Source organism: Mus caroli, chromosome 3 (assembly GCF_900094665.2).
Source record: "Mus caroli chromosome 3, CAROLI_EIJ_v1.1, whole genome shotgun sequence".
NCBI classification, from domain to species: Eukaryota; Metazoa; Chordata; class Mammalia; order Rodentia; family Muridae; genus Mus; species Mus caroli.
This window is the reverse complement of record NC_034572.1, coordinates 116,320,521-116,345,388: the sequence shown is the minus strand read 5'-3', so window position 1 is coordinate 116,345,388 and position 24,868 is coordinate 116,320,521. Positions and strand designations below refer to the sequence as shown.

The following is a 24,868-nucleotide window of genomic DNA, read 5'->3' as shown; positions in this document are numbered from 1 at the left end:
GGCACAGAGGATCCCAACAATCTTTTATACCTCTCTGGTCTTATTCATTTCTCAGATGGAACTATCTGGGACTATTCATTCCATCAATGGAAGGCAAGCAGGAACCAAGGTAAGGATAATGGTCCAAACACTGTACATTTCATTCATGCAAAAGCCTCTTCTCTTCTCTTCTCTTCTCTTCTCTTCTCTTCTCTTCTCTTCTCTTCTCTTCTCTTCTCTTCTCTTCTCTTCTCTTCTCTGTTTCTTAGTGTCTGGCTGGCACTATCCTATCTGGCCTTCAACTTTCCTAAACTAAAAGCCATCAAAAGACTAAAGTCTCCCAGCACTACTGAGAGCCATGCAGCCCCTATGCCTCGGAAGCTATTTCTCCTGTTCTTAGTGGCTGCTATGTTCCATCTCACATACACCAGACTTGTTCCCTTCTCTAAGGCTCTTTCCCGAAGACAAAAATTCACAAGAGAACAGTCTTTCTATAAAGCCAGTCCCGTGGACTGATGTGTAGCCTGAAGCAGGGAAGAAAACGGAAAATGTTTCAAAAAAGGTCTCATTGTTTACAGTGGCTTCCAGCATCAGAGATGGAACAGCTCCAGCTGGGGAGGAAACAGATAGCAGCTGCTCTCCTTAAGCACACTCACCAGACACGAGAACAGATGGTTTATTCTTAAGGCATCATTTTTTGTATAACAGGACATTTTCTTTTTTCCTTCAAAGTATGTTCTACAAGCTGCAGGAAAGGTGGCCCACACAGCCCAGGCCTCGCCTTCGTGTATGCATACTCTCTGCCACTCCAATTAAGAAAAAAAGCGGCTTCCTCTCCTCCTTCCAACCCACAACCACCCCACAGCACAAGCAAACCCCAGGAACTGACCCAGCATGGACAGGCAAACATTTTCCATGAGAGCCTCGTTGTCAATGAGATGCGGTTCAGAACTTGGATCGGTCACTAATGAGGCATGAGAAAGTCAGAAATCCCTTAAAACCCTTTCCTAAGCATGATATAAAAGGTCAACTTTCTATTTGTTTTTCTTTCTATTTCAGAAGATAAAATAGTCTACGTTCTCCTAATAAATAGCAGAGACTGAAATGTATTTCAAGGTAGGGCAGTTAGGTACAATTCTAGATTCCTGGAGCCGTTGGTCCCAGCTGCGTGTGTTAGAATTTAGAAAGTGAGATGCCAGCCAGGGGAAAAGGCAGGCTAACTGCAGATCTTCACCTCTCTCTGATCCTAATGCCCTAGTTTCATCTAAGCTCTGTATCAGACCAGCTGCCGCAGCCTCCCCTCCCTCCCTATCCTCTCTCCTATCTGTAGGGAATCACACAGACTGTCTTTTCCAGCATTTCTTCCCCCTCTATCCCAGCACCCAACTCCAGTAGGCTTTCCCTGGAACCCACCAGCCTAGCCTGCCGGAGAAGCAGGTAGGTCTGCAGGGGAGCTAGGAAAGCTTCAGATGGACACACTGCCTGATCTTCTCCTAATCTAATTCCCCTGTCTCATCCCCAGCTCTGTGGCAGACTACCCGTTATGGCCTTTTCTCACTCCCTGCACTCATTCACAGGGGACTAAGGAGATCCTGATGGAACACCCTGCTTTCCCCCCTCCTGTGGACCCCCTCAGACCCTCCCTAACCCATCCCCGTTCCTAAGTGTGAGCTCCCAAAACCTACATACACATTTTGCCCCAAGCCTCCTGTGGACACACCTATCAAGATTCCCAGAATAATTCCTTACCGGGCAACACAGAGCCACCATATTCCCCTAAGAACCAGACTGGGTAACATGAACTAAGAAAGAAACCACCCATCCAACAAAGACAAGACCAGATACCAGCACCTAGAATTATAAGCATCCCAAACCCAGATGCCTGGACATCAGCATAAATATACAATCAATACCAGCCAGGACAATGTCTCCACTAGAGCCAAGCAACTTTACCACAATAGACCCTCTGAATCACCACATGGCTGAAGCACAAAACAAAGACCTTTATGCCTATGCTGAAGGTCCTTAAGGAGGAAAATAATCAATCCCTTAAAGAAATCTATGAAAACACAAACAATAAAATGAAATAAATAAAAACCGTTCAAGACCTTAAATTAGAAATAGTCAATAAAACAAAACAAAACAAAACAAAAAAACAAACTGAGGAAAATCTGGCAATGAAAACTAGGAATTCAAACAGGAACCTCAGAGGCAAGCCTCACCAACAGAATACATGAACTGGAAGAGAGAATCTCGGGCATTAACACAGGATAAAAGGAATGGATACCTCTGTCAAAGAAAATGTGAAATCTAAAAAACAAAACAAAGCAAAAATCCATGTACAAAACATCCAGAAAAATCAGGGACACTGTGAAAAAAACAAATCTAACAATAAGAGGAATTGAAGAAGGGGAGAAACCCAGGTCAAAGGACCAGAAAATATTTTCAACAAAATCTTGGAAGAAAATGTCCCTAATCTAAAGTGGAGGTGCCTACCAGGGTAAAGAAGCACACAGAACACCACATAGACTAGACCAGAAAATATTCCCATTGGCACATAATAATGGAACACTAAACATACAACACAAAGGAAAAATATTAAAAGCTGCAAGAAAGAAGAAAAGAGACCAACTAACATTTAAGTCAGACCTATTAGAACAACACCTGACTTCTCAATGGGGGACTCTGAAAGTCAGAAGGACCTGGACAGATGTTCCACAGAATCACAGATGGTAACCCAGAATAATACGCCCAGCGAAATTTTCAATCACAGAAGATGGAGAAAATAAGACATTCCATGATAAAACCAAGTTAAACAATATCTATCTACAAGTCCTAAAGAGGTTAACCATGCTCAGACCAGCAAATACACACACAATACACACACACACACACACACACACACACTACACACACACACTACACACACACAATACACACACACACAATACACACACACAATACACACACACACACATACACACACACCACAAAATAAAATAACAGGAATCAACAAACACCAACAACTCCCATAGATATCTCTCAACATCAATAATCTCAATTCTCCAATTTAAAACACACACACACACACACACACACACACACACACACAGACTAACAGGATGAATGAAAAAATAGTCCATCTTTCTGCTTCATCCAAGAAACACACCTTAATATCAAGGATTCACATCACCTTAGGGTACAAAGATAGAAAAGGATATTCCAAGTAAACTGACCTGAGGCAAGCTGGTGCGGTCATTTTAATATCTGAATTAAAGCCAAAACTAATCAGAAGAGATAGGAAAGAAAGGCCTTACACATGTAAAGAAAGATCTACTAAGAGGACATTATAATTCTTAACATCTCTGCCCCAAACACAAGGGCAGCCAAATTAGCAAAATAAGCACTACTATGGCTTAAATCACACACTGACCCTCACACACGGACAGTGGGAGACTTCAATACCCAAGTCTCACCAACAGACAGGTAATCCAGACAAACACTAAACAGAGGGATGCTGAAGCTAAATGACGATATAAACCAATATTATAAGCAGATATTTACAGAACATTCCATCCAGGCACAAAAGAATATACCTTCTTCTCAGCGTCTCATAGAGCTTTCTCCAAAACTGACCACATGCTTGGACACAAACCAAGTATAACAGATACGAGAAAATGGTGATAACATCCTGCATTCTATCTGAAAACCAGAGATTAAAGCTGGATATTAACAACAGAAACAACAAAAATCTTACAAATTCATGGAAACTGGACAGCTCACGACTGAGCAAAAAGTGGGTCGAGACAAAAATTAAGACAGAAACTAAAAACTTTCTAGAGTTTAATAAAACTGAAAACATGCTGGGTGGTGGTGGCGCACGCCTTTAATCCCAGCACTTGGGAGGCAGAGGCAGGCAGATTTCTGAGTTCGAGGCCAGCCTGGTCTTCAAAGTGAGTTCCAGGATAGCCAGGGCTACACCGAAAAACCCTGTCTCAAAACAACAACACCAACACCAACAAAACAAAAACAAACAAACAAATAACAACATCAACAACAAAACCTGAAAACACAACGAATCCAAAATCAGTGGACACAAGGAAAGTGATTCTAAGAGGCGATTAGTACTGTGTCTGCACAAAAAGCATTGGCGAAATCGCATATCGATAACTGAAGAGCACACCAGAAAGAAATGTTCAATATCCTCGGCCATCTCAAAAACTACTCTGAGGTTTCACGTTGCATCTGTCAGAACGGCTAAGATCCATGAAACAAATGACAGCTCCAGCTGGAGAATGCGTAGAGTAAGGGGAACACTGCTCCATTGCTGGTGGGAGTGAAAAATGTGTACAGCTACTATGGAAACCAGTATAGTTATTCCTCAGATATCAGTGGGTTGTTCCTCAGAAAATTGAGCCAATCCACCTTGGGATCCAGCTATCCCACTCGTGGGCCTTTAACAAAAGGATACTTCATCTTGCCAGAGAACCGAGCTTGACAATGGTTACTCCTGCAACACTCACTGCAATAGGAATTTTAAAAGTGGCAGGATTTCTCTATCTCCAGCTATCCCAACGGAATGAGACTGAATCTACTAGAATTATATAATCAAGCTTTACTGCACAATACCCGGGCTGTCATTGATTTATTCTAATCCTCTAAGCTTATCTGGCTACTTCCCAGCCAAAATTCATGACATACTTGCATCTTAGTAGTGGTCTGGCTCTCTGGGCCTCAGGTATGTTCTCCCATGATGTTTCCCTGACCCCTTCCCCAAGGCCAATTCTCTCTCCCTCTCCATCCTCCTTTCTCTCTCTCCTCATCCCCTGTCTGGTGGAAATCCTGCCTTATTCTCTCTTCTGTCCAGCCATTGGCTGGCTAGCTTTGACAAGTCAGAGAATAAATGGGAAATGATATTTCTACAAACTTAGAAACAGGAAATACAGTACCAAGTCCAGATTGCAACAAGATATGGGGGCAGAGAAACCAGTATTTGAACATGGAGAAGCCAATGTACATGGTGCCTACCCAGAGCCCTCACCTTAACATACTAACATCTTTGACACAAGGAGGTACCCTGTGGGCTATCAAAGGAGAAATGTAAACACAGAAATATTGAACTAGAAAAGCCAGGAGTGGGCCCAGGCCATCTATGTGTTCCAAGGAGCTTTCCAAGTGATTCTGATGTATGTAAAAATATTAGAGCCACTGCATTCTGAGAGGCCATCTGTAGTCAGTGACATTCACGTGGTCACTGTGGTTATCTTCAATGAATGCCTTTTTGTGGAGGAACTAGCGGTAACCACCATGCCACATCTAATGGGCAGAAACCACAAGGTCAGCTAGCTGCTTCCTCCTGCTTCAGAAGGATGTGTGTGTGTGTGTGTGTGTACATATACACACTGTAGAGGCTCTGAGCATATTTTTGGTTCAAACCATGATTAGAAAGCAAGAGAATTTATGAATTTCCTAATAGAGTTGTATAGAGACAAACTCTAGATGCATCTTCAGCAAGTGATGAACTAAAATCCTTGTTGAAATCAGAGCTGCCACCTCTCCCATGTCTAAGTCAGAGCACTGATTAAGAGGGAGTGGGGCCCCAAGAGATGGAATTGAGACACAGATATAGCTTCATAGGTACAAGTCTCTCAGAAAATAGTACCTTTATAATTTCAAAATGCCTGATATCTATCAGAGTCAAAGTGATTATCTTTGTGATTATATTATTCATATGTATATTATATATTCATTTTATATATGTGTACATATACATGTATACATATCTGTACACAAATACACTCTTGGTATATTTGATGGACCTAATATAGTACCTGCATAGACTAGGAGGTAAAGACTAGGTTTGTAAATTCATCAGCCGCATGATCAGTATTCTATAACAGGTAAGGAACCACACTACTACAGGAACAACACATCCTTGTGGTACCTGGTTTATTCTCTTGTAGGTCTCCTATTCATCTTACTTCCTCTGGAAAAATTAAAATTACAGTTGGATTTCCATTTTCTTCCATTTACATCATGTATCCTGCATACATAATTCTAAACATCAGTTTCAGTTTGTCTGCATATCAATAAGCTGCATGTTTTCATGCTCAAGGACACTGGGAATTCAGAAAGAACTGGCCTGAATATGTCTTACTTGAGAGCAGTTATGGTAGAAACTCACTTGGAATCGTCCATTTTAGATTATCTTCAACAAGTACAGTTTATAAACTGATTTTAATCTAGTTTTAAAGCACGGGATCCATTTCCCCCCCTGGAAGTTTTCTACCTACCTCTGTGTATACTTCTGAGGTGCTTATTACAGTACAGGGCCTGTGAAACAAAGCTTGCTATATAACAGAGCCACAAGGACCTCAATATCGCTACAGCTACTAACAATAACCAGAAGTCCGTGGAGATTCAGGCACCAGGAACTTGTTACTGCAACTCTGCAGCAGGGTAAACTCATATTCTCTTCTTTCATATATGAAGCGGGGCACAGAGATGTCCTATTTGCTTGAGACTATAATAACCCATAAGAAGTCTAGATCTCTTAACAGTTAAAAGCTGTTTCTTATGTTTTTATATTATTATTATATTCCTTAATGTGTGGTGTCTGTGAAAACTATAAGCATGTGAGCATGAAAAATAATACACTGGGGTAGAATAAGCATAATAATCATCTAAAAATGATTAAGTTTCTTGGTTTTGGTGAAGGCCTCTTTAAAAAGATTCAATTTCACCTGTGGTTCAGAATGTCTCAGAGAGACATTTAGTTCTGTCTCAGCAGAAACTAAAGATGTGGGCACAGGGCTATACAATCTGTTTGATTGTGTGTTTTATTATATACATATGCATGCACAGACACAGTCACATTGATATCAGGGGTATTCGGTTTGCCTTAGATTTTAAGTCTCAGATCTCAAGCCCAAAATAAACAGAAACAACTGTTTCCAGCCAATAAGAGGCTCCTCGATCACACACAAGACATTATCAAAACAAGTCTGAAAAGATGGGCATCTTCTGAACTTGATCATCCATCAAATGTCAAATTCTCCCAATTAGCATGAATGTTTTATAAAGTCCTCTTGTTTTATTTCTCTTTGATATGAAGTCAATAAAAATGCCTCGAGGAATTTCAAAGCGGTTCTCATTTGAAGAGGTATACATTTAAGGTCTATATTGGTATCTTTCTTTAAGAGGATTATTTATGTGTTTAAGTGTTTGCCTAGATGTGTATCATTTGTCTGCTCGGTCCTGAAGAGGCCAGAAGAGGGCCCGGATCCCTGAACTGAACTTACAGATGGTTGAAAGCTACCACGAGGATACTGGGAGCCAAACCCAGGTCCTTTGCAAGAGCAGCTAATATTTGCAACTGGTAAGTCATCTTCCAACCCTATATTCTAGTATCATAAGCAACTTTTTAAAACCATGGTCACATGATTTGTTGGCTTTTTGGTTTTGGTTTTGGTTTTGTTTGTTTGTTTGTTTGTTTTTATTGCTTTCTCAGCAATCTGTGACTAGGGATCATCAAAAAGATGACAACGGGCTCATTTGAAAGGCCCTATGTGAGACTTCATGCTAATCCAAGAGAAGTCCACAATGAAATGGGATTTTTAAAAAAATAACAAATTAAGTCAAAAGTAAAGAAAAAAAAAAGTTGTGTTCGAGTTTCCTATCCATTACCTCATTATGGCTAGAGAATTTCTCTGGATCTCTGGATACAGGCATACACATTTGGTACATATATTATTTAATCTCTTAAGAGTAAAATTTCTAAATAAAAAAATGGAGAGCTCTGGAATTTGTTTTACAGTTGGAATGGAGCCGAGCAGGCAAACACATGGCAAAGGCAGTGATTTGGGGACGTCCTGGGTGACTCGGACACCTGGGTAGCCGGAGCTGAAAGGAGTTTTTATTCGGTTGACATGAAACTAGAATTGAAATCAGTTGCTGAATTCCAACCAATTTAAATAAATTACTTGACCTACAAAAGATGTAACCCTCCATCCCTAGCACAGCTGCCAGACATCTATTTTCCAAGTGGAACAGCAGATGGTTCTGAACAATATGCAGTGTAGCAATTTTCAGCAATTCCACGGTGTTTTTCTCTTGCTAAAATTATAAGCATAATTGAGGGGGGAAAAAAACTAAGCTCAGACTTTTGTGAAAGACTCCACTATTTCTGAAGTGTAAAACAGAGTTCAGTATGCCCCGTGATGGTTTCAGCATTGTCCTTAGAAATTCCTGCAGGGTGTGACTCCTCCTTTACCTTAGCATGAAGTTCTAACTCTCAGGGCTTGAAAGCACACAGTATGCATCGAAGTGAAAACTAGATCTTGTTGGTAGACTAGGCAAATGTCTTAGTCGGGGTTTCTATTCCTGCACAAACATCATGACCAAGAAGCAAGTTGGGGAGGAAAGGGTTTATTCAGCTTACACTTCCATACTGCTGTTCATCACCAAGGAAGTCAGGACTGAAACTCAAGCAGGTCAGGAAGCAGGAGCTGATGCAGAGGCCATGGAGGGATGTTCCTTATTGGCTTGCCTCCCCTGGCTTGCTCAGCCTGCTCTCTTATAGAATCCAAGACTACCAGCCCATGGATGGTCCCACCCACAAGGGGCCTTTCCCCCTTGATCACTAATTGAGAAAATGCCTTACAGTTGGATCTCATGGAGGCATTTCCTCAACTGAAGCTCCTTTCTCTGTGATAACTCCAGCTGTGTCAAGTTGACACAAAACCAGCCAGTACAGCAAATGTGCCAGTTAACTTGGGTGAGCTAGCTCACACCTATACTTCTAGGATTTGGGAAGCTGAGGCAAATGAAATGTCAGGAGCTCAAGTGAGTTCCAGGCCATCTTGAGCTAATGTGTGAGAGGCGCTCCAGCCTCAAAAAAATAAAAAATAAAACTAAAAAGTATCAATTAAGCCCAAGGCAAAGGATACTTTAAACCCAATACCTCTGTAAACTTTGTGTGACCTTTCAGATAAAATTACCTAATGACTCTTTTGCTGTCCTTGCTAGGTGACTCATGTTGCTAAACATAATTTAACTTAGAAACCCTCCATTGCCTCTTCCTACTGGCGTGGCCTTGTGAACTTGAAGTTCTTTGGCTTTTCTAGGCACCAGGGCAGTCTTCACAACCCGGCTGGAGTTTCCATGAGAACGCATTGACAGAGCATTAGAAAGTTATCTTCTGGTGAGCTGGGGTATTGATACTAATTGAATAGAATGTCTGTGTTCTGCTCAAGCTTTCCTCTCCTGTGCACATTTTTTTCTCCTTATAGAGACCTAGCTAGGTTGCAGCAACAACTTACAGTGAAAGTGTGTACTGTAAGTGTACTGTAAACTGTTACGTGCAGGGGCTTTAGCTTTACACATACCACCACCAGAGTGTACCAAAGTGTTCCCAACTTTGTACCCAGTGTACCCAGAATGCCTGGCATACATGCTCACGTGTCCACTTGCTTTCCCCTCACGCCATCCTGACTAATGGCAGGACTCCAGTAACCCTATCTGATCCTGATTTCAAACACCCTCCCATAAACCATGTGGTCAGAGATCAGACCGGTCTGTTCTGGCCAATGCAGAGTTGGTTACGTGTGACAACCCACCACCTGTAATCACCCATTGCAATCTCCCCAGTACATGAAAAAAAAAAAAAAAAACTAAGTCAATTTTGGTGAAAGAGAAGATGTGAAGGCTGTATCCAGCAGTGGGGGCAAAAGGCAGGATAACAGAATAGCATGACAAAGTCAACATAGACCATGGGTGCTTCGTATTATCCGTGACTTTGGGCCCTAGCGAGAAAGTTGATCACCATTAAGAATTTCTGTGTCCACCTAAATATTTACCACTAGTAAAACCACTTGTAAATTAATTAGATGGCTAGTCAGTGAGTTTCCAAAAGAAAAGAGTTACCGATAAAGCCTGGAGCTCTCTTGTTTCTTCCTCCGCCGCTGATGCATGGTAAGACAGGACCTAGGGGTGAGACAGGAACCCAGGTTACTCAGGCAGGGTGACTGATGTGCAGGGAACATCTGGCTGGAATCCTGTTCTAACTTGTGAGAGACGTAACTAGGATCTCACACTGCCAACTCTCGGTGTGGCTTTCATCAACACCGTGGAACCTCCATCGAAGGTCCCTTGCGTGCGCCTGAAGTTACACTCCTTAATTTTTAAAGAAAATCCCGAAACTCTCATTCTGACACTGTTGATGTAACAAACGCATTATTTACAAGTCACTCTAGAATGGATTACTGGCTCACACACAGCAGCAAGTTTATTTTGAACTGTTTTTTGTTTGTTTGTTTGTTTTTTCAGAAACATACTTGTGTTCAGACTAGGGGAATAAAACTCTTGCCGGAATAGATATATTTAAAGTTGCTATTTATGTGTGTGTTAGTGTGTGTGTGTGTGTGGGGGGGGAGGTTGTCTTAGAAACGGTTCCCAGGTGAAACCTGTGATAGCTACCAAGTTCACTCTGGAATGTACAGTCATACAGGTGTGAAGATGCTCTGCAGGCCAAGGGCAGAGAGAGTCGAGCAGCAGCTGACGGCACTGGCTGTTAGGCTCATGGGGGGACCCAATGCTTCCTCGAGGGCTGGGCTTACTCTAAACCTTCTAATGCGGTAAGAGTCATAATTCTCATTTTCAAAAAGGGTACCTTCTAAGCAATGTGGGATGATTTTAGAAATTCCCTTTAATCCAAAGATGTGGCTGTACTGAACGGTTTATTTTATATGTAAATTTAAAAATGTAAATTAAATTTATATGTAAACGTAAAAAATGGAGTTCACAGAGGCAATAATACTTGCAGCCTCTCCAGAGAACCAGCTGGATCCGAAGCTTCAGGAAGCCGAGTCTCCGAACCGCGAGTTCAAGACACTTGTTTCTGCCACTCACCGATTTTCCTTTATTTATTTTTCCTTTTCCTTACTTTCAATTCTCCAAGATTGGTAGGGAATTTTTTTTAAACATTTTTTTAAAAAATAGATATCCTCATAGAGATTTGCAAAAGGGAAATAAATGAGAGAGACTCAGGGATGGTGGGTATCCCCATGAATGGACTACAGAAGGCAAACTCTGCTTTATGCAGCAAAAGCACGGGTGGACCAGAGTCGCGGTTTGGCCATATGAGCCTCGGCTAGAGTCTAGGCATTTGGAATCTACTTTCTTTAGCTTTTAAATAAGCATGTGGACATCATCAGGAGAATCCCATGTTTTCACGCTGTGCATGTCTGGAGGAGACGCTGAGTATGTGCCTGGGCAATCCAAATCCCACGGGCTCCGTCCCACCTCTAATGTCACCATCTGCTTGGCCATGGCTCTCTCCACTGCTTCATACATCTGTGTGTTCTGGATCCCCAAGCCACAGAAGATGACAAAGGCTTCCAGGAACTGCTCATCATTTTGGTTGAAAGCTTTAATCTTGCCAGTATTCTCCTCCATCTTATTAACAAGTTGGCAAACGCCTATAGCATTCCAAGAGATTAAGCACATAAGATCATCAGTCACCATGGCTCCGATCGACCTTAATATTCACACCCAAAGATCCCTTTACTGTTTTCTCTTAGAGATGCCTGGTGTCTCCAAGTAAGAACACAGACTTCTCAAAAACAAACCTAGGAGAGTAACCCCGATTAATTTATATAAGTGTTAGTTTCACTCAGCCCTGAATGTATATCGTCTATGATTTAAAAAAAAAAATTCTTAGAGAACTATTTTCCTCCAGATTGGTCATGAATTTCAGATCAGTTGAGTCCCCAAAGACAATTTGTCCTTTGGAAACTTAATTGGATTTTTGTACTTGTGCCAAGAGAACAGTTTTGATGCAGATCAGAGGTTTGGGTCACACAGTCTGCCTTCCCTTACTGAGAAATCAGAGTTTAAAAAATGCAATTGCATACAGAATAGAATGCAGAAAATAGGCATCTCACAGAGGCAGCTTCGAATTTCAAATATATGCTCAAGTATTCAGGATAATCACACAGGAAGAAGTAATCACAGATACAACAACTGTTTTAGATATAAAAGCAGACTTAGTCCCTAAAGAATATCATGATCTCTCCTTATAGGGTCAGCCATGAAGTTGGGCAAGAATGGAGAATTATCCTAATGCTATGATAATCTTTACTCAGCCGGTGTTGCTATGGGATTCTGTGTCTACAGAATGAGGTTCCTGCACAAGGTGTTGGTATACATGGCCCACCATTGAGTAAAATGTGTTGTTAACTTGTATCACTTTGTCTCTAAGTAGTAGACTTCCGATATGTGTGCACTGTGGGATAGGTACTGAGTAGACACACAATCTCTGGTCCTCATGATTTTCCTTGTGAAGGCTGTGGGACCATTATAGGAATGAGGACAAGGCTGCTGCATTTATTGACAACTACACAGCACCCACAGGAGTCTAAAATCAACCTCTGCCTTGGCTTCCGCCTAGCTCCGTCACTGCGCATGCTCAGTTGCATGCACTGCTCAAACTGCACGTCAACTGCTCACACCTTTGCGGTGGTCTTTCCATCTACCTGGGGCCTGCATTGCTGTCTGGTGCGCTCCTGCCTGTCTCCCAGGTGACACCTACATCTCCTTCAAACAGAGGCCCTCAGCCTCGAAGCTCAGACCCAGGGCAGGCGCTTCTTGTGTTCACAGTGACACTGGGTGAGTAAGGACAGATTGCACTTCTGTTTCTTTCTTGGCTTTAAGTGTGCTGGGCTTAGCAATCCCCTCCCCACAATCCCACTTTCTCAGCTAACAAAATCCTGGCAGACAGTAAGAATTTAAGAAAAAAAAATGTTGAGTTAATGAAAAGATTGCGGCCCCCAGTTCTGACCCGAGGTACTTTCCCACGGAGATTGTGTCGACCATTAGCCCTTATTTTTCCTGGAACACAAAGGATTTTCATGGTCTGTGCTGACATCTGATTACATATTAATTCCTTTTGTCACCACGGTTGCGCTCTCTGTTTTAACAGATGATCTGGACTCTGCTTTTCATTTGTGTTTGCCTGTGTAGTACTTATACTGCATGTAGTGCTGTGGGGACCACATTTCCAACACTATTCTATTATAAAGCAATACTTCAACCGAGACTTAAAGACGGTGGACCATGCGAGCAAAAAGCCATACATAACATCACTCAGCGTTCATTATCATAACAACACGCACCCCATATTTGGTAAAACACAAGGGCTATGTCCTCTCATCTTTGTGGCTCCTCACATTATAACTATGGGACTGTTTACGTAGGCTCTGGCTGTCTCCCAGTTGGAATCTTCCTGCAGGTCATTTGTTTCAGGCTCTTTTGCTCAGATCACAGAGGAAGTGTCTTTCAATTTTTACACAAGTTATCTTATACACAGTGGTCGTTGCTCAGAAATAAGACTTTCAGATTACCTCGTAGCAATCCCTGAAGGCATACCACAGAAAGTGTGACAGAGGGTTTATGGCATGAACATCGGGCAATTTGCTAAGCTGTGCCCTAATTGAGTCTGTTACATAGTAATTCAAATCTATCCTGGCTAAAATTCGCTGAACAAGTATGTTAAGAGGTATTAATGGATCTGGGGATGTAGGGCAGTGGTGGACTGCAAAGCTCCGGACAAAAAGAAATAAAAAAAAGGAGTATTAAATGCGACCTCTGGAATTGCTCACAAATCATTTAAATGGAATGCCAAATGAATGTTAAGTCTGCTGTATCCACAGCCCAGTGCAGAGCAGATAAAATATGTCTGTGTTACAAGTCACCATTACAGGTGTAGAAACACAGACTTAAGCTCCAGGGCAAGAAAGGGGTACTGAAGACAAACAGCCACTTAAGCATATAATTAAATTCTCTCTCAAAAGCAGGCTGGGCAAGCATGCATGCTTATCCCACTGATCACATTAAATCCCTTAGAAAATTTAATTATGGCAAGCAAAAATCCATGGGAAGGTTTATAAGAAACAAATGGAGTTCTTCTTAGAGAGAATTTAAGGCTTGGGCACATATATAGATTAAATTTTCACCATTTCTTCACAAATGACCAATGAGAAGAGCTAGACAATGCAACGATGGAGTGCGAGCCATTATGACTACTTCATGCATAGTAAAAAATATAATAATAAGGTAAAATAATACCCAAGACTGCATCAGGAGGAAGATAAAGCGATAATGAAACCAAACAGTAAATTATCCATGTTCCCTAATCTTAAGATCAGCTTGTGTGGCCACTGCCATGGTAAGAGCTGGGCACTACCGAGTATCTCTGGAAACCACACAGAGGACAGCTCTGAACCCCACAGCTGCGGCTTTTTCTGTAATTCTGGGACTCATCATCTGCTTCCAACCTCCTAGTTTTTCGGCCAAGCAAGGTTAAGGCATATAGACTTTGCTACAGCAACTGATTCTCGCTGCCGTACGTGTGGACATAAAAATTAGTATCTGGCCTTAAAATACCTTAATCATAAGAAAAATTAATTTTTGCTCATTTTGGGGGCAGGGGGCAATAATCTTGGTCAGGAAGTTTTAAAAACAGATAACAGGATTTAATCTTGTAAAGGATATGTGTGCTTACTTTTGTCAATAATCTTAATTTGGGAATGTCTCTCTATACAAAAATATTTAATTTTTCAGATAATCAAAAGAATCAGCTGCTCAAAAAGCAACTGACTCCTGGCACTGAGTGTTGTGTTTGCCAGCCTATGGTGTCTCACAGGGGGCACTGTCACCCATCACAGGTAGCTCCACTTTAACCTTGTCCGTGTGAGTTTCTGCAGCAGTAGATTCCTTTTGCTTATCCCTCTCCATGCCCCCTTCACGACCCTGCCCTTTAATCCTGCACCCATCTGACCCACTCTATTCCTTCTTTCCCCTTCGTAACACTACACCTCCTTAAGCATCTGTTTTTAAGGGTGGAGCCCTTCATAGGTTGATCACATTCCCGTAAATGGCCCCACACTCAATAGTACTGGGGCAGCATGAATTGGACTGCATAAGTTTAAAGAGAGAGAAAGAGAAGACAAGTTGGGTGGGTAGGAAGATAGGGATCTGCAAGGAGCTAGGGTGGATATGATCAAAATACATCATAGGATGTCCTCAAAATTAATACAAATATTTTATTTGGCAGGGTGTGGTGGCATGGGTTCTTAATCCCAGCATTTCATAGGCAGATCTCAATGAATTCAAAAGTTATCAAGTTCCATGCCAGCCAGGATGTCATAGTAGGTCCACATCTCAACGACCAAACAACCCTCCACCCTGCCCCCGAATATCCACAAATGAGAGAAAACACATGACATTTGTCTTTCTGGGTCTGGATTGGCTCACCCAGAATCAGTGCCGAGAATGGGTTATATCTTTTGGAGCTCTTGGCCTGTGAGGTCCCATAGACCCAAACATCAAAGACTATTGCTAACGCTCTTCGTTACTCTCAAGAAGCTGAAGATACCACATACTGGAGTCACAGACATGGAGAAGTCAAGCTGGTACCAACCTAGAAGCTCCATCTCTGCCGTTAGCTTTCAGAGCAGTGGAAAGTGCTATGTATAGCACCAGCCTGACTCGGTCATGAACTTCATGAGCCACAGTTACATTGGCCTGGCAAGGCCTGTTCACTGGTCCAATAGTGGCACCAACGTCATAGCGTAACCAACTACTTTCCAATTGGACTTAAGGCCTGCCACACAAGCTGAAACCTACACTTAGCACCATCACTGAAACCAGAACTCACCTCTGGAAAGGTCAAAGACCCTAAAAGAGAAACTACTGCTTTTACTGTTAAGTGGGCAGAATATTAAACTAACCAAACAACTTATCATTATATTCATAGACTAGTGAATCTATCAATTCTCATCAGCGAAGATTCTTTCTGAAGTAGATGGTAACTGATACACGGGCTCAAAATGTAGAAAATATGAGCCTGGAAAATGTGGACCCCTGAATGGGACATTATGTTATACACTCAAGGCTCAGGGATCATTGTAAAAGAGGGGGAGGGAAGATTTGAGAACCACAGACAGTGAATGACTAGAAAGAAAGAGTATTGTCCGACCACACGGCAGTCGAACATGAATTCAGTTCACGGCAGTTGTGAATGAACAAGACCTGCATAGACTCAAGCCAGACAGAATCTTATCAGAAGGAGAGGAGGTGGGTATAATATAATATATAACATGTAATATATAATGTAATACATAGAATGTAAATGTAATTTAATATATATATTTAAAATATAAAAGTATATTACCCCCCTTAAATATGCTTTGAAATTGTTATGGAGATTAGAGATTAAAATTTCCGGAAAGAATATTATGGAGAAAAGGGTATATTTAGCTTTATCAACAGGGCAAACAACTGGTTCAAATGAATGGATGCTAATTGAGAAATTTTTTTCCTGAGCATTGGTGGAAACTTTCTGTATTAGGCAGAGCATTCGAAAACATTTGTTGATAGGATGTAATACTTTGGGGAATAAAATTGATGATACAATATAGGCTCTGAGCTGGTCTAATGCTTGTAATTTCATCTAAACATCAGTAATGAGAGCCAATGAGGAGGAAAGAAGAAGACTGCACAGGCACCCGGGGTGGCCTGTTTGCCTGCGTGTAACTCTGTAGGGGTTCTCTATCAGAATGCCATATGGGAATCTGGTCTGCAACATGCAAGATGAATTATCCACAGCCATGATCTTTCCCCCCACGGCTCCTGTGGAAATCTAAGTATGTGCAGAGCTGCATCTCCCAGCTTCGTCACACTTATCAAACAGCAGGGTACACTGGGAAATTCCCATCTCACACTTGCAGTGAACTTGAGTACCTGTCTATTCCACAAACTCCCACAGAAACTATTCATTTCTTCTTTTAATTTTCTTTTCTCTTTTTAATGACATTTGCTGCCTTTGGCTTCAGCTTCTCAGCAGGATGTGAAAGCATATGCCCAGTTATTCAGATCCTTTTGTTTTGACTTTTGTTTTTTGAGACAGGGTCTCTCTATTATGCAGCCCTACCTGTCCTGAACCTTGCTATATATGGACCTCAAACTCGCAGAGCTCTGCCTGTTATGTGCACCATGCTCAGCTTGAGTCTTCTCTTTCTAACTTTTAAAAAGTTGCTCACTTTTCTGAAACAGACAAGATTGAAAAGTGACTTTTGACAGATCTACGGAGTCACTGAGTGCTCCTGACCGTTTCTGTGAGAATGAAGCAAAGGGCTTATGAGGTCCCTTCCCAGGCCTGTGCTCTGTAGCCAGCTGTGCTTAAGTGCAGGCGTGACAGACACACACCCCCCTCAGCAAGCCCTGATCCTTACATATCATGTCACAGAGACATTGCTGAGGCATAGCAGACTTGCAAGTCTTCATTCTTTCTATGACCACATCTTAGTAAATGACACGTCCCTGTGGGAGCTCAATTTCACTCTCTCAAAGGCGGCTTATGGTAGTTTCTTATAGTTACATGAAAAACAGTTTCTAAAAAAGCGTAACATAATGTAGTTTCCCATTAGTCTCCTAGCAAGTAAACTTTTACAACATAACATTTGTTGCATGTTTTGGAAATCAGTTGGCGATGATGTTTATAGATGTGCTTCCATGTTCATTGGCTTCTGATCTTCTTGTCTGAGCCCAGAAGAGTACTGTAGATAACACAATACAGCAAGGAGTAGCCTACAAGCTTCTAAGAGTGTATGTAAGGTCTGGCCCCAAGCCTGACAGGTGCAGGACCTACAGTGGCATGCTGGTGACAGGGGATGGCAAGACTGGTGAAGAAGAGCAGGACAGACAGGAAACGTCACTTTAGAACACAAACAGGAACCCGCAAAGCAACCGGTTCCCTTCCTATGAACTGCGTTGGAAGGAAAATCAAATGAGGGAAATCAGATTAGTTGGTCTGGAATCGGAACAAAGGAGGGCAGCTCATGGAATGTTTAACGGCCTCCTAGCAAAGGGATCAGAGTTGTGTCCAACTTGGATAGGCACTCTCACCATTTGTAACACACATGCACAGGCACACATACACACACATGCACAGGCACACATACACACACATGCACAGGCACACANACACACACATGCACAGGCACACATACACACACATGCACAGGCACACATACACACACATGCACAGGCACACATACACACCCATTAGCAAATCTACCTACCTACCTGCTTCCATGTTAAATAACAAGATCTTTTTTTCTTGCAACCTGAAAGCTATGCCGATTTTGTTAAGGTGAATTTATACATAAGTGATGTTCCATTAGGGTTTCAGTGTCCAATTTTAATCTTTAGAAGTCAGTTATCTTTCCTTTATTTCTACAAACTTGGGAGCATGCTGTTAGTTCACACTGCTTTCTCTGTGTTAACCATGGATACCTAGAGTACAAAACAGCATACCTTTGGTCCACCTCTGTCTTTTTAAACACAGGGTTTCACTGTGTAGCCCTGGCTGGCCTCCAACTCAGAAATCCACCTGCCTCTGCCTCTTGAGTGCTGGGACTAAAGCCATGTGCTACCAAAGCCCAGTAATGTTTACCCTGCACTTAATAAAGCCTATGACACCAAGGGGGAAACAGGGAACATCTTTCCATTGTCTGGGGAAGGAATTTGTGCTGTTATGTAGTAGAGGGTGCCCTTTAACCTCTGTATACAAACGTAAGACCCTAGGACAGGGATTTCCGCTTTGCTCCCTGCTTTATGCCAGGAGCCTAGACTGCAGGAGTGCTCAATAAATACTGATTAAGTAAATAAACAATCAATACAATCTATAACCTCAGCTACATATTTGAAAAGTCAAATATCAGGAAATATACGTTGTCAGCTGTTACTTCTCAGTGTATGAACTTCGAACATTTTTATGTGTATGCAAGTGTGTGTGCACACAGGGGGTTGTGCAAGTGTGTCACAGTGTGGATGTGGAGATCAGAAGGCAACATTCTGGAGTTGGTTCTCTCCTTCTACCATATGGATACTGGGAATAGAATTTAGGCTTGGTGGCAAGCCCCTTCCCCAATCAGCCATTTTGCCAGTCCAGTCTACAGACTTTAGCACATCAATCTTGAACAAAAATCTCAGATAAAACTGTATTTTTAATGATTAAAAAAGTACTGTATATCGAATAAAATGTCTGACTTGCATAGAGGTATTTATCAACATAAAAATTGTTAACTTATAACTCTAAATGTTTTTCTTTCATCAGACATTTTATTCTTTAAATTTACAAGTCACACATGAAAGTAGTAGGGAATGCTTTTTTTCTTGCACAAATTCTGAGTGTTCAGTCAGTGGAAAAGTCTTACCTATGACTTTGTTCTTCTTCCCGTTTTTTATAGGGGTGCAAAGTAAACTTCCAATGCAGGGCGTGTTCACGTGTCCCATGTTTTCATTCTAAAGAACAAAGCCAAGACCGCTAAAACAACGGAAATAACTGGTCCCACGAACATCCTATTAACCGTAGAACACACATGAAATAACGCACATGCTCATCTTGTATCAGCTACAGACAATGAGCAATAAAGTCAGTCTTTATCAGGAAAATATACCAAATGTCCTTTATTTAAACTTTCCAAAGAGTTTATAGTAAACATAAGTCAAATATTTATTCAGCGTCTGCTGTCCTGGTGAGGTAGCGGTTTCCATTCTACAAGGCAGGCAGAATCCAAAGCCTGGAAACAACACATGACAATATTGGCATTCTTAATAATGCCACCATATTTGAAGCCTACATTCCCAGTCTGACAATGTTGTCCCAAGTGTGCAGGCAAGAGAATCAAGGCAGCTGTGTCACAGGCTAGTGTTTTCTGAAAGATTAACCAAAACACAGGAATTCCAAGTGTTCAGTGTCTGCGGAACACATCTCTGTGATAACTTCGCTGTCAAGGCAAGTGGATACCCATCTTCCCAAGGAGCAGCTCACTAAGAAGACGGCCAGTGGTGTGCAGCCAAGCCACACGGACCTTAATGTTTACGTCAGGAACTCCATCTGAGGAAAGTCACTGACACCGTGTTCTTTAAATTACCTCAATTTGCACATGCTAGTTTGTCACTATTCAAAAACACACAGCACAGCCTTCCCAACACACATAGAGGTTCTTTACCATCCCCCACCGTGAGCAGGAAAAACAGAGATCCTTCCCTTTAAACAGCCAGTTTCCAGCCTAGTCCTTCAGACACCAAGCAGCTCTGTAAGTCTGGGTCTGAAGGGAAACCAGCCTGGGATCATCAGGTCTAAAATTAGCTTACTTACTGTCCAGGGAAATCTTTTGTCCTTGGTGACATCTGGGATATTAAGTGGCTCCATCGTGTTTTTGACATACTGGGCATACATGTAGTTGATTTTGTTTGCATCTTGCTCCCTGCAGAAATAAGAAATGTGAGTTCCTTCTATGCAGTGGGGGGAAATGTGCTATACAAACTGGTAAAGGAGGGACCAGCAGCTGGAACCTGCAGGGGGGAAATCTACATCCAAATCTGAAAATATGTTAGATGACTACAGCTCAGTCATTACCCTAATCTGAATAGCCTGGTACAACAAACACCTATCCCATTTGGACTGTGCAGAACAGTGGTTCTCAACCTGTGGGTCAGGATCCTTTTGGATGTCACATTTCTGATAGCCTGAATATCAGATATTTCCATTACAATTTATAACAGTAGCAAACATACAGTTATGATGTAGCAATGAAATAATTTTATGATTGAGGGTCACAACAACATGAGGAACTTTATTAAAGGGTCACACTTAAAAGAATTTTAGTAGATTCTCTCTAGATGCATCTTCCTCCTGGATGTGTGTGTGTGTGTGTGTGTGTGTGTGTGTGTGTGTACACGCACGCGTTTCCTGTCTAATATGCCTATTTTAATTGTAGTTTTACTAACTGGAGAAATGGGAAATTAGTGGGAGATATTTAAAATGAATATATGCCTTAGGCATGGAATAGCTCCCTAAGTTATTGGTCATTGAATGTCTTCTCCCTAAGAAGTAGATTTCATGGTTCCAGAAGGTACCTTGCAAGCTTTCAAGAGGGAGTCAACCGGCAGTCCTACAGCTATGATGCCCATGAGCCACAACAATGAGCAGCATGGCAGACTAACCCTAAAGATACAGTAGTCGCATGAATACCTCAGTGGTAACCAGCAGCTCTCTAACTGGACTTACAGATAACTCATGGGAGCTCATGCCTGTCACTGGACACCAAGCCACCAATGCAGGGCCACTGAGGTCATGGAGGAGGACCTACAGCCACTGCTTTATGAAATCATAATTTCTAGCTACACTCTAAATATTTGTCCTTGTACTGACAGATAAGAGTAGCTTTTACACCTTATAAAGGGAACTTCTCTTTGCAACAGATGGAGACCATTAAGCCCACAACCAATCAAATCGTAGAGTTGTGGAGTCAAATTTCAACTCCTATCTCTACAACACAACTCCTATGCCTAAGACTCAGGGATTGTTGGAGAAGAGGAGTGGAAAGATGCTAAGAGCCAGCAGATCGGAGAGTTTGCTGTGAGGTTGTCTCCTAGAAACTACACCCATAAAGTCTCACCAATATGGCTACCTAATCACAAGCTGAACATCATAGACATGTTAACGTGGTTGGGGGGAAAGCTCACAAGGCCCCAGTTCTACACACACACACACACACACACACACAAAACCCCTATAGGCAACTAAAGAATGTTGAGTTTGATGAATAGTGTTCTACAAGAAAAAACACACAATTAGCTAATTATCCAATGCCAAATGGTCAGCCTTGAAAACATGTACATTCAAGTAACATTATACAAACATTATAAACAGGCTGTGTTTCTGTTTAGTAACTCTCTCTCTCTCTCTCTCTCTCCCTTCTTCCCCCCCCCCCCCCCACACACACATACACACACACAACAAAACAACAAAAAGAGGTTCCGACTTTGAAAGAGACAGGAAGATGATATGGGAAGTATTGAAGGGAGGAAACAGAATGGCAATATAACATAACTATATTGTAATTTCAACAAATAAAAAATTATAAAAAGTAAAAAATATTTTTAAATCTTCAAAGAAAAAAAAGAGTTATTGGTCATGGAGTCCCCAGGGGTCTCCAAAACAACCCATTCCAATAACACAGTGTAACCTTACTGTTGAGGACACCATACATACACTTTGGCTGCAAGACATAGAGAAATCAACCTGAAACTAAACAGGAACCTTTCTCCCATCTGGCTAGCTCTCACAGTGTCAGAAGGCTCTGTGCAGGCTGCTAAGGGAAGAGAAGACATCTGGTCCTACCGAGTGCTGGACTCTACGTGTGGCGCAATGACCTTCAGGCAGTATCTGCCTGCTCACCTGTGCCAAAAAAGGATGACTATGGGGTAACTACTTGATTTCCGGTTGGACTTGAGGCCTGCTCCACAGGAGGGGTGGTCATGCCTAGTCCTGTAATCCTAGTCATAAGCCCACGGTGAGGAAGGTCATAGGCCCTAAGGAAGAAACCAAGATTGTTGTTTAAATGGACATGTCGAGTTGCCCCCTGAATATTTGTGTTTATGCCACAGACCTGAGATGCTCTCAGTCTTGGTCAGAGAAACTCCTTTTCACAGTAGGTAGCTGTGGTGTTTTAATGAGACTGGTCCTCAGAAGCTCATGCCTTTGAATACTTTTGTCTCCAGTTGGTTAACTGGGAAGGATTAAGATAGTAGTTCTCAACATGTGGGTCGTGACCCCTCCAGTCACGAATGACCCTTTCACAGGGATTGCATATCAGATATGCTACGTAGCAAATGCTTATCTTATGATTCATAACAGTAACAAAATTCTAATCATGAAGTAGCCATGAAAATAAATTTATGGTTGGAGGGCGTCACCACAACAGGACGAACTGAGTTAAAGGGTCACAGCATTAGGAAGGTTGAGAACCACAGGGTTAGGAGATGTGGCATTGTTGGAAAAGATATGTCACTGGGGGTGGGCTTTGAGGTTCCAAAAGGCTTGTGCCATTCCATTGGTTATGCTGTGTTGTCACAGCAACAGAAACCCTAATTGCGACATCAGCAATCAATGTATAATTAGTCCAAATGCTGAGAGTAAAAGGCTGAGGCCTCAGCCCAGGTGGGAAATCTTCCCCAGTCGCTCCTCCCTCACCAAAGCTCAGGCAATGTCCTAGAAGAGGAAGTAGAAAGACCTTAAGAGCTAGAAGACAAAGAGGAGTTCAGGCAATGCCTGTCTGTACATCACGTAGCTATTATAATCATCATCTCTTAGCAGCTATGGTTTATCTGCTCAAGAACTGCACAAAGCAGCCGGGCGTGGTGGTGCACGCCTTTAATCCCAGCACTTGGGAGGCAGAGGCAGGCGGATTTCTGAGTTCGAGGCCAGCCTGGTCTACAAAGTGAGTGCCAGGACAGCCAGGGCTACACAGAGAAACCCTGTCTCGAAAAANNAAAAAAAAAAAAAAAAAAAAAGAACTGCACAAAGCCCAGCCAGCACAAAAACCCAGCCAGGCCCATTCTAATTACACCTAAATACTTCTGTTGTACCGGTGACCGGGCAGATAATGCCTGAAGGTCATTGCGCCACACTCGGTAGGGCCAGATGTCTTCTCTTCCCTTAGCAGCCTGCACAGAGCCTTCTGACACTGTGAGAGCTAGCCAGATGGGAGAAAAGTTTCTGCTTAGTTTCAGGTTGATTTCTCTATGTCTTGCAGCCAAAGTGTATGTATGGTGTCCTCAACAGTAAGGTTGCACTGAGTAATTGGGACGGGAAAGGTGCTCTCCAGGCTCCGCTCCTTACCGAGTGTGATTGGCAGTTGACAGTTGTTGGGGAAGACAGAACCATTCTTCTTGGGTGGTGTTCCCACTGGCAGGTTTCAATGTGCCAGGGAACGGCCCCACACCGTGCACATATGTGCAATGCTAATTGGACTTAGTGGGTTATTAACTTAGCAGCATCAAGTTGGGAACACAATTTAGAGGCACACGGAAGAACTGGAGGAGGGAAATGGAGGTATGATCATATTTCATTGTATATAAGTATGGAGTTCTGAAGAATAAAAAAATTATAATTAGAAAAAAGAAATACATGTCTTGGAAAAGAATTTTTCTAGTTCTAAGTTTCCGAAGTTCCAATATGGTACCTGTCTACCATCCTTTATACACAGGTTGGATCTTGGAACAGTGAGGTCATATGGCGTTCCGCAATGGCTCAGATATTTCAGTATCCCCTTTCTGACATATGTATTGACTTGATTGTAATATGGTCAAATAGAGCTTCACACACACACACACACTGGAAAGTATTACGCATAAATGAAAAAGAGCACAAATGACATTACAGAATGTAGCAGGGAAATAGATGGGTACAAGATGAACTTCCAGCTCGGCCTTGAAGGCATTCAGATGGCCTTGCATAACAGATCTTCTGGGTCTGATTACATGTGTTATCTGTGTGACATTCAAGGAAAGGTTGTAAGTACAGACTTGAGGCTAAAATAACACAATACTTAAAACTACAAGGGTTTTTGTTTTCTACAAACAATAGCCTAGGGAAATAAAACAAGAAGAAGCCATAATATAAACAGGAAAAATAAAAAGGTCACCACCAGGAGAAAGAAAAACACCAGAAAAGATGCCACCACAGCAGTCTTCTGCAGACTAAAAATGAAAATAGTAATAATTATCCCATCTTACCATTACCAGCATCAGTCAGAAGCAACTCAAAATGCCTAAGAAACTTGCCAGAACCATGAACTCAGAAGAAGGAACTGCTATAGAGGCGTGAGTTCTATTGCAGTTAACGTAACAGCATGGTTATTTCCTACTTTATAAAAATGCTGATGCAAGCCGGGCGTGGTGGCGCACGCCTTTAATCCCAGCACTCGGGAGGCAGAGGCAGGCGGATTTCTGAGTTCGAGGCCAGCCTGGTCTACAA

General features: G+C 42.1%; 1 protein-coding gene and 1 long non-coding RNA gene across 4 annotated transcripts in view; one reads left to right on the top strand and one right to left on the bottom strand.

Moving 5' to 3' along the window:
* Positions 1-24,868, bottom strand: part of Pde5a (phosphodiesterase 5A) — a 124,954-nt gene that overhangs the window by 37,306 nt on the left and 62,780 nt on the right. For all 3 annotated transcript variants that reach the window (XM_021157938.2, XM_021157939.2, XM_029475581.1), the window contains exons 8-11: positions 20,204-20,312; positions 19,257-19,344; positions 11,281-11,456; positions 9,904-9,963 (exon numbers count right to left, since the gene is read on the bottom strand). In XM_021157938.2, the coding sequence (XP_021013597.1) occupies positions 9,904-9,963; positions 11,281-11,456; positions 19,257-19,344; positions 20,204-20,312 (433 nt within the window). The remainder of the gene's footprint in view (positions 1-9,903; positions 9,964-11,280; positions 11,457-19,256; positions 19,345-20,203; positions 20,313-24,868) is intronic.
* LOC110291002 lies at positions 12,447-19,487 on the top strand. The gene is made up of 4 exons (XR_002377522.2): positions 12,447-12,645; positions 14,599-14,702; positions 15,403-16,113; positions 19,290-19,487. It is a non-coding gene; the product is annotated as an uncharacterized LOC110291002 (long non-coding RNA).